Here is a 9,892-nt window from a genome sequence, read left to right as displayed (position 1 = left end):
AGAAAAACTACTCTGAGGGCTACTTAAAAACATGTATTTAAAATACCGAAGTTTGGGGCCAGCGGGTGGTGTGGTGGTGAAGGCACTGGATTCCACATGCTGACTACAGTTTGAGTCCTGGACCCGACAACCTGGATAAACACATTGGGCATGTGTGTGTGCCCAAAATCCTGAGAGGGGAATGGAGAAGGGACTGTGGGCAGTGGCAGTGACTGCCCGCTTTCCCTCTCTCCGTGTCTCTCTGGCAAGCACACAAGCCCTATGGAAAATAAAAAATCTCAAAAATAAAAGACTATCCAAGTTCATGTTGTGTCTGACAGTGGTCACCTTGAGGCAGCAGACATTTAACGCAGTTGTCCTGGCTCTGCCCTGCCCTCCTGACCAGGGACAGCTGCCACTAACGAGTGAGACGGGAAGTCCTTTGAGTCCAGTCGGGAAAGCCACGTGTGGCTCATGAGGTAGGAGGCCGGCGGGCTGGCGCTGCTTCTGCAGGTCGGCCGACGTCGAGGTACACAGCGAGCAGGGCGATGTGCGCGTGCGCGGTGCGTGTGCGCGGTTTATGAGGGATCGCAAGGCAGCCGCAAAGGGGAACTTCCAAACACGCTCCACAGTGACAACACGGTGCGGAAAAGCTTCTGAGTGGGTAGTGCAAAGGACATGTGTGTTTTGAGAAATGCTGCGGATAAACGTTTTATGTTGAAATTTGATGTGTTTGCATATTGAACACCACTGCTTTTACTAGAATCAAATTAAGGGACACATTAAAAATGAAACAGTTTTATGTCATTGCTTTCAGAGCAAAAGGAGCTCAGGTGACAGCAGGTTATGCCGGTACTCTGGCTTTAGTTACCGAGGAACGAGCTGCTGAGATGAGAGGGCGGCCGGACAGGCGTGGTAGGGAAATGAAACGCCCCGGGGCCGAAGGGCCAAGTGTTTAAAGTCCTCCCTCCTTCAGGATGAGCTGCTTCACTGAATTCACCACCTCACTACCCCAGGGCTCCCACTCTTGGGGAAGAATTTTTATTGAATTTCAGTAAATTGTGAATCCCAGTGATATTTCACTTTATAAACACGGACAGCTCATCCCTATCTTTAGGTCACTTCCCCAGAAGGCTCAAGAGAAGAGTGATGAAGACCATGGAACCATGTTCAGGTTCTCCATTTGTAAACTTAGTTCTCCTTATTCCCGAGGCTGTCACAGTGCCAGGTCTCTACACGCCATGGCCCAAGACCGGGAGGAGAGAACAATTCCTGGGGGGTGTGAGATCCCGGATCCCGACGCTACAATTCTGGGCCCCACCCTGGGGTCTGCAGGCAACTCCAGCTGCCTCAGGGACAGCTCCTGCTCACCCACGGCCTGGGAGCTGATGCTCAGAGGAATGAGGAGTGACGCAGTAAAACGGTCTGACGATAAAGCACTGAAACTTCCGGTTAACGATCAGAACACCTCTAATGACCTGACACCCTTTCCCCACTGTCTGCGTGTCTGGCATTCTCCTTTGCCTAGAAAGGAAATTCTGCTCACTTCTCACTGTGATGGAAGAGGGCAGGTACCAAAAACAAAAAAACCAAAACAGAACAAAAAGCTGAATTTGGACGATGGGTAGAAATTCACTGGGGGAGAGAAGGAGGAGATTTCAGGGAGATGGGAAACTGACTTAACTTCTAAAGGATTGATTTGTTATTCTTCGAAATGAAAAGCTTTCTCATACACATACATATCCCTCCTGACGTTAAAGTCATGCTGTTTTGGAGGTGAAGTACCATCTTCAAATGTTAAGATAATATTGAGGTGGCCCTTTCTTTGGTAGGCACAATGGTCTCAGTAGTTACCTGGGACAAATTCGTTCACTCAACCTACACAATCTGAAACGTCCCACGTGGGCACCTGAGTTGGCAGGCAGGACGACTTCTCCTTCATCCCCCCGGGATGCATTTCCTTGATGGTCCTGGCAATAGGTTTGGGCTCCAGTTCTAAAAGTGTGCGATTCTTCCTGAGTTAATGGGTTAAGATTCCATGTAGTACCAGAAAAAAAAAAAAAACGGATGTATTTTAAGCTTTTGAAAATTAGCATGAGTTTAAATGGTTATATACCTTTTGAACATTATATTGCACTGTCATCAAAAGATCTGAAAATGGTTTCCTCAGACTATAGGCTTAGTCTTTTATAACACTGTCTATATATCAGAATAATCATTTATTCAAAGGTTTGAGTACCAAAGGGATAGGAATTAGATACTTGGGGTGAGTGTGGTAGACAGATGGGAAGAGCTGGCTGGCCGAATGTGCCAGCGAGCACCCTTGGCTCTGACCCCCCTTGTGTGGGCAGGCCCTCTAGCTGGTGCCGGTTGCACTGTGTTCTGGGACTGGTGACTATGGAAGGTGCAGAAAGAGGGCTCATGAGTGAGACGCCCCTTCCTGGGGGGTCCCTAATGCCTGCCTGCGCGACAAAGGTATGCTTTTGGCCTTCAGATACTTCACTGTAAGGAACAGGTTAAACCTGGGGAATTTAATTTACAGAAAAGTCCACTTGGGGACCAGCAGATGGTATGTCATTGGACTCCCATGTAGCTGACTATGGTTCAAGTCCCGGACCCAGTGGTTTAAACTCATGCCGGGCGCGTGTGCGTGTGTGCCCAAGATTCCGAGAGGAGAATGGAGGAGAAGGGATTGCGGTATGGCCATCCCCCCTTCTTGGGGTAGGGCCCTCCCCCCCCCCCGGGGGGGGGGTGATTTCTCGCTGTCTCTGTCTGTCTTTCTGGCAAGTGCATGCGCCCTATAGCAAAAACGTCTCCAAAAAAAAGAAAAAAAGAAAAGGCCACCTGTTGCTCCCACAGTTTTATCACCAGTACTACATTTGAAAAGAGAGTCTTCCAATACAAAAGTAGGGAGCTATCCTGATGCACAGCAACTGTGGGGAAGCAGCAGTAACCTCGCCAGCAGAGTCTGTTATCATCTCAGAGTATGAGTACATGCACAGGCTTTTAGATAGAGAGGACAAAATCCATGTATTAGTTTGTATACTGGTAATTTTGTAAACAAAAATAGTTAAGCCAGCAGGTGTGCTTACTTTGAGGCCAGGTGTGATAAGCACCGAGTACTGAGGAGAGGCGGGTGCAGTGGCTGCAGAGCTCAGTGCAGTCCAGCCCAGCCTTGCATCCAGACAGGAAGGGGTGGAACGTGAGACCTCCCGCACAAAGGCCAAGCGCCCTCAAGGCGGCCTGCTCTTCCCTTCCTGCTCTGTGATAAAGGGCCTAACAGCAGCTCTGGATTTCTAGCGGGAGGAATAAAAATAAAGCGGGGCACATTACCAAATACTGTTTTAAAAAACCACATACTTACAAAGTATTTAGAAATAAAGCATAAGTTCTACTAGTTGCACTAAAGTATCATAGCAATTATCGGCATAAAGTAAAAATAAGTATTTATTGTCTAAAATGTTAAACCAACATTTTCAGGGGCCATTTCTCTATGTACAAAAACGAGACATACTAGAAAACCTTATAATAAAATAAGCTGGTAGTTTTAGGATTTTTAAAGCAAAAAGGAAAACAAAACGAAACAAAACAAAACAAAAAAACACACACACACAACCAAAAGAGTTAGAAAAAGAGGACAAAATCAGAAGATAAACAGCTGTATAATTCCCTATCTGGCGATAAGAGGGAAAGGTCAATATGTGAATATGCTATAAAATACAAATGTGTGACATTCAAAACATAATGGTAGGAAGTAGTGAACAGGGTATACCAGCACACAGCATGGTCTATTTTCAACAGTTTAGGCATATAAACAAAGCTAAGAGTAAGAAAGTAAGAGACAGGTATGCAGCAAAAAGGTATTTCCAACATGAGGGGTCATGAACCTCCAACATGTATGGTCAACAGAGAGAAAAATCGAAGAAATGTCTGTGTAGTTATTTTAGAGGATGAGTCATATCTTAATTTTCTTTTGAACAGGGTTTACCAGTTTCTATTCATGTTTTATTTTTAAAGACTAAATTTGTATAGTAATATTCCCTGAGGATTAAAAGTAGGGGAAATATAACCCTTTCGGAAAGCAGAAATAAAACTCAGGGTCAGGGGATGGGTAGAAATTACATTCACTTTTCCAAATGAGTCTGAACCATGAAGAATGGCTTTACCTCACTCTTCTTTGTTGTTGTCAGACATCGAAACCAATCAACACTGATTCCTACATGCTGTTTGTATTACAGGAAAAGCAAACCATAGTGAAAATGCTCCTTCCAAGGGAATGAAAGTAACAATAGAAGAGAACCCCAGACTCCCGTGTGGAGGACTGCTTGTCGCCAATGCCTAAAGCCTCCCGAGGCAATGTTTTTCTCAGGGGACACATGGTCGAAAACGAGAGACTCAATTAGGATGTGAAGGTTGGGTGTGAACAGTAAAGATGGTAACGGGGTGTACGGAGGAGAGGCAGATACAGTGCACAGCACCAGATTTTTCAAGTAAGCAAGTTCAGCCCCAGACTCACTGAACTGAAGCTGTACATGTTTAGACACTTCATTATCTTCCAGAGTGGAAAAAGATTCAAGTTTCGCCTTGGTGCTATTCACTAATGGTATGAACTCCAGAGGTGTCTTTCCCTGCAACTGTGCTGATGTTTCCTGTCAGGACTCTGACGTACCTCCAGTCCGTGTGTCATGGGCTCTGTTGGCTTTACACTACTAATTTGTGACCATTTTTTTCTTTAAAAGTGGTTAGAGAGCGCCTTCGTTAGTGGTCAAGTGTGAAAATGTATGCACACACACGGAAAAACCTGTAAGTAATTCTAACAGCCAAATGATGCTTTTTTTATGTCAGAAGTGACCAAAAGTGATATTAGAAATAATGCAACTAAATATATATATTTTTAAAGTGTGTTTAATACTCATGGTGTTTAAACATTCAGTTTATTGTCTGATTTCTGGCTATTTCTGCATCCCATAAACTTCACATTCTATCTGGCTGTACTGTTAGAGGGCTATTATTTTTCTACTTTCGAAAAAAATACTTTGAGAATTTATGTATAATATTAACAGAATATCCCAGTAAGTTGTATTTCAGATAAATATTCTATAATACATTATGTATCATACCCAATAGTTTAGATATTCAGATAAGGGTAAAATTTGGCAGAGTTGATAACCTATTTCCCAATGTAAGTTTTCATGTGGAATATTAAAATTTAAATTGATAATTGGGTTTGTAAGCTATTTTCCCTGTGTACTGTATGTACCCATTAACAGAACACATTCTGGAATCACGGTCTGGTGAGCCTCTCGGCTCTCCTTCCACAAGGCTTAATTAGAGTCGGTCGGGGCTGTGCACGCCAGCCTTGCTGAGCCTTGCTCACTGCAGTTAGGCTTCGGGGGCTAGCATGCAATCCTAGGGCAACACAGACACTAGCACTGAGATTTCTGAATTCATTCTCCCAAGTAGTAAAAAATATATATATAGGTAGATATACATATAGAGAGATCTGTAGCTATACTAATTAATTCAAATAGCAGCAGACAAGGAAAATAAGCGCTTGCTTGCTTCATAAGTTTAAATTCATTTTAAGTTTGCTATATTAAATTTAAAAATTAAAAAAATATCAACTTACTATAAACAATTTAAAATATGTATAATACAACTTCATGGTGAAAACATTTGAACAGTCTGTGAGAACAGGAGAGACTTTGATCTTCCATCTCTGTGTGGGCTCCATACATGATTTTTTAATCTGTCTCTTCTAAGAGACACCAGAAGACAGTTGTCTTATTTTACGGTAATTCATTTTGTTTAGGGATTTCCTCTCATGAAAATACATAATTATGTATTATGGGGAGTAAAAGAAGAAGAAGAAAAGGACTGGAAACAAAGTGGCTCTCTCCCCTTTGTCACCATTCGCAAACGTTCTGTACATAAGTTATCCGAATCTTCTTGACCATTTACAAATGCATTTTCAAAAGTTGAAGAAAAGAAGCTGAGTCTAAAAGTGTTATTTTATACACTGGCTATACAATATATGTTGGATACACACACACACACACACACACACACACACACACACACACAGGTCTTAAAGATAAGGTTCTCCGAAGGTTTTCCGACATTCTATCACCCCCGTACTCGGTGGTCTATCGCAGTTGTGTGTATTCTTCACTTGGCTAGGGGTGAGACGGTCGTAGGCCATCTTGTACTCTTTGTCAAATGCATCTGCAAAAGTTTGTAAACAAATAAAAGCATAAAGAAATTTGTCTGACGTTGACAATGATCAAGTTTTTACAAATACTACAAAACCACAAACTTGGAGGCCAAGAAGGACATTTCTGCCCTCCAAAGGATCACGAATATCAAGGCTGGAGGGGGTGCTGCTGAGCTCACAGCATGTCAGCGCTAGATGGCACAGATCAGTGAAAGGTAAAGTTTAGAGGTACTAATTCCTAATTCTACCAGGTGTGGATGCTAAAAACCACATCTGTCTTAACACTCTTTTTGTGCCTTGCTTTTCATACCCAGTAAAAACAATAAGAATAAGCAATGGCCTTTCCACCTGGATTAACCAAAACATGTTTGCCCATTATTTCCTTTACTAATTTTTTATGGTTTCATTTTTCACATTTAAATTTATTTATTTATTTTTTTGGAGAGGTTTTCACTATAGGTCGCGTGCACTCGCCAGACAGACAGAGACAGACAGAGAGACAGAAAGTGAAAAATCACCCCCCAGGGGGGATGGTCATGCTGCAATCCCTTCTCCTCCATTCTCCTCTTGGGATCTTGGGCACGCACGCACACGTGCCCGGCGTGAGTTTTAAGCCACTGGGTCCGGGACGCGAACCACGGTCGACTAACGTGGGAGTCCAGCGACATAGCCATTACGCTAACTGCTGGTTCCCTAAATTTATTTTTTATTAAAAATAATTATTTAATTTTTTGGTTATCATTATTATTATTTTTTTTATTTGCTACAGGACCAAGCTGCTAGATCCAGGACTTGAACCACAGGGTCAGCCATGTGAGATTCCATGCCACCTGCTGGTCCCTACATTAAAAGTTTTGCTCCAGCTGAATTTATTTTGGCTTATATGTCCTAAACTTCCTATTATGGGATATCCTTGGGAAAATCTAAAGATCACCTGATATCCCTATGTAATTTTTTTCCCCTCTTTTTCATAGGAGCTAGAGGGGGCTAATACACTGTGATTTTTACTATTATTTTAAAGTTTCTTTCTTTCTTACTTCTGAGAGAGACAGAGAGACAGGGATAAGAGGCACACCCCAAAGGGGCCTTCATCCTGTGAGTCGCTCCTGGCCAACCAGGATGCTGGGTACACGTGCCTGCCTGGTGTGCAGGGGACCGCAGGACGTGGAGTGTGGCGTTACCGTGGCCGGCCTGCCTTATCACTGTTAAGGACATTATGTCACGGTCTGTGTGCTTCTTTTCAAGAAGACGATCCACATGTGACAAAAAAGAGGAACAGACATGTATGAGTTTCAGTTGAAGGTTTCTCTCTGTCTAGAAATCATGCTAATATACTGCTTTCTTTTTAATTACCAGAGGGCACATGCAGTGCCAGAGAGAGAGAGAGAGAGAGAGAACTCCCCAATGGGGCATGGCCCTGCCACAATCCTCTTCCCTCCAGCTATCCTGATAGAAGCATGATCTGTATACTCTATTAACTCAAGTCAGATGAATTATGTATCAATTATCATTGTCCTCAACCTACTCACAATATTATGGTAAGTCCTCAAACACTCTGGTTGAGGGTTTCAATGCCTAATAGCATTTAAACTGAATTTAAAACAGTCACCTACATTATGAAAATCACAAATTTTCATTTTTTTGTCTGCCAGAGGCTATTCCTGCCATTTCTATTTCTTTTTCTTTTTTTTTAAAGGTTTTTGCCATAGGGTGCTTGTGCTCACCAGAGAGAGACAGAGAGAGGGAAAGTGAGAAATCACTCCCCCAGGTTGGATGGCCACACTACAATCCCTTCTCCTCCACTTTCCCCTTGGGATTTTGGGCATCTCAGCATGATTTTCAAGCCACTGGGTCTGGGACTCAACCATGATCAGTCATGTGGGAGTCCAGTGCCTTAGCCACCACACCACCTGCTGGTCTTGAGACTAAGATATTTAGCCTCTCACATCCTCAGTATTCTCAATAACAATATGGAAATAATAACAGCATTGACCTCATAGGACTTTTAGGAGAATTATACAAGAGAATACATGAAAGGCACTTGCTACAGTGTGAGGTACAGAGTAAGCCCTCAAAAATATTACTTTTGGGAACTAGCAGTTAGCGTAATGGCTATGTCACTGGACTCCCACGTAGTTGACTGCGGTTCGCGTCCCAGACCCGGTGACTTAAAACTCACACCAGGTGCGTGTGCGTGTGTGCCCAAGATCCCGAGAGGAGAATGGAGGAGAAGGGATTGCGGCGTGACCATCGTGCAGGGGACCGCAGGACGTGGAGTGTGGCGTTACCGTGGCCGGCCTGCCTTATCACTGTTAAGGACATTATGTCACGGTCTGTGTGCTTCTTTTCAAGAAGACGATCCACATGTGACAAAAAAGAGGAACAGACATGTATGAGTTTCAGTTGAAGGTTTCTCTCTGTCTAGAAATCATGCTAATATACTGCTTTCTTTTTAATTACCAGAGGGCACATGCAGTGCCAGAGAGAGAGAGAGAGAGAGAGAACTCCCCAATGGGGCATGGCCCTGCCACAATCCTCTTCCCTCCAGCTATCCTGATAGAAGCATGATCTGTATACTCTATTAACTCAAGTCAGATGAATTATGTATCAATTATCATTGTCCTCAACCTACTCACAATATTATGGTAAGTCCTCAAACACTCTGGTTGAGGGTTTCAATGCCTAATAGCATTTAAACTGAATTTAAAACAGTCACCTACATTATGAAAATCACAAATTTTCATTTTTTTGTCTGCCAGAGGCTATTCCTGCCATTTCTATTTCTTTTTCTTTTTTTTTAAAGGTTTTTGCCATAGGGTGCTTGTGCTCACCAGAGAGAGACAGAGAGAGGGAAAGTGAGAAATCACTCCCCCAGGTTGGATGGCCACACTACAATCCCTTCTCCTCCACTTTCCCCTTGGGATTTTGGGCATCTCAGCATGATTTTCAAGCCACTGGGTCTGGGACTCAACCATGATCAGTCATGTGGGAGTCCAGTGCCTTAGCCACCACACCACCTGCTGGTCTTGAGACTAAGATATTTAGCCTCTCACATCCTCAGTATTCTCAATAACAATATGGAAATAATAACAGCATTGACCTCATAGGACTTTTAGGAGAATTATACAAGAGAATACATGAAAGGCACTTGCTACAGTGTGAGGTACAGAGTAAGCCCTCAAAAATATTACTTTTGGGAACTAGCAGTTAGCGTAATGGCTATGTCACTGGACTCCCACGTAGTTGACTGCGGTTCGCGTCCCAGACCCGGTGACTTAAAACTCACACCAGGTGCGTGTGCGTGTGTGCCCAAGATCCCGAGAGGAGAATGGAGGAGAAGGGATTGCGGCGTGACCATCCCCTCTCGGGGGTGATTTCTCGCTTTCTGTCTCTCTGTCTCTCTCTGTCTGTCTGGCGAGCACACATGCCCTATAGCGAAAACCTCTCCAAAAAAAGAAAAGTTACTTTTATTATTTATAATAATAATTATTACTGTGACCAAAGTATCAAAATATCTTTTTCACTACATTATACACACACGCAAAAAATGAAAGAAATAATTCTCACAAAATTATTGGGTTGTTGGGAAAGTCATAATGCCTTTTTGCATTAAAAAAACATAGAAAAATATGTCCTGACTTTCCAGACAACCTAAAAGTATAATTCAATAGTCTATAATAATCAATTAAGGCGGGACAC

The 9,892-nt window shown here is 43.0% G+C and overlaps 1 protein-coding gene across 7 annotated transcripts in view; it reads right to left on the bottom strand.

Moving 5' to 3' along the window:
• Positions 1-3,408: 3,408 nt before the first annotated feature.
• The window catches only part of DENND4A (DENN domain containing 4A), a 147,906-nt gene continuing 141,422 nt past the window's right edge, over positions 3,409-9,892 (bottom strand). For 6 of the 7 annotated variants that reach the window (XM_027773820.1, XM_027773817.1, XM_006153491.3 and 3 more), the window contains one exon: positions 3,409-6,204. In XM_027773820.1, the coding sequence (XP_027629621.1) occupies positions 6,068-6,204 (137 nt within the window). In that variant the 3' untranslated portion in view covers positions 3,409-6,067. The remainder of the gene's footprint in view (positions 6,205-9,892) is intronic. The other variant, XM_027773819.1, reaches the window with a different exon arrangement.

This window comes from Tupaia chinensis, unplaced genomic scaffold (genome assembly GCF_000334495.1).
Source record: "Tupaia chinensis unplaced genomic scaffold, TupChi_1.0 Scaffold000377_2, whole genome shotgun sequence".
NCBI lineage: Eukaryota > Metazoa > Chordata > Mammalia > Scandentia > Tupaiidae > Tupaia > Tupaia belangeri.
The sequence above is the reverse complement of the archived record's forward strand: the minus strand, read 5'-3'. Positions and strand labels throughout refer to the sequence as shown.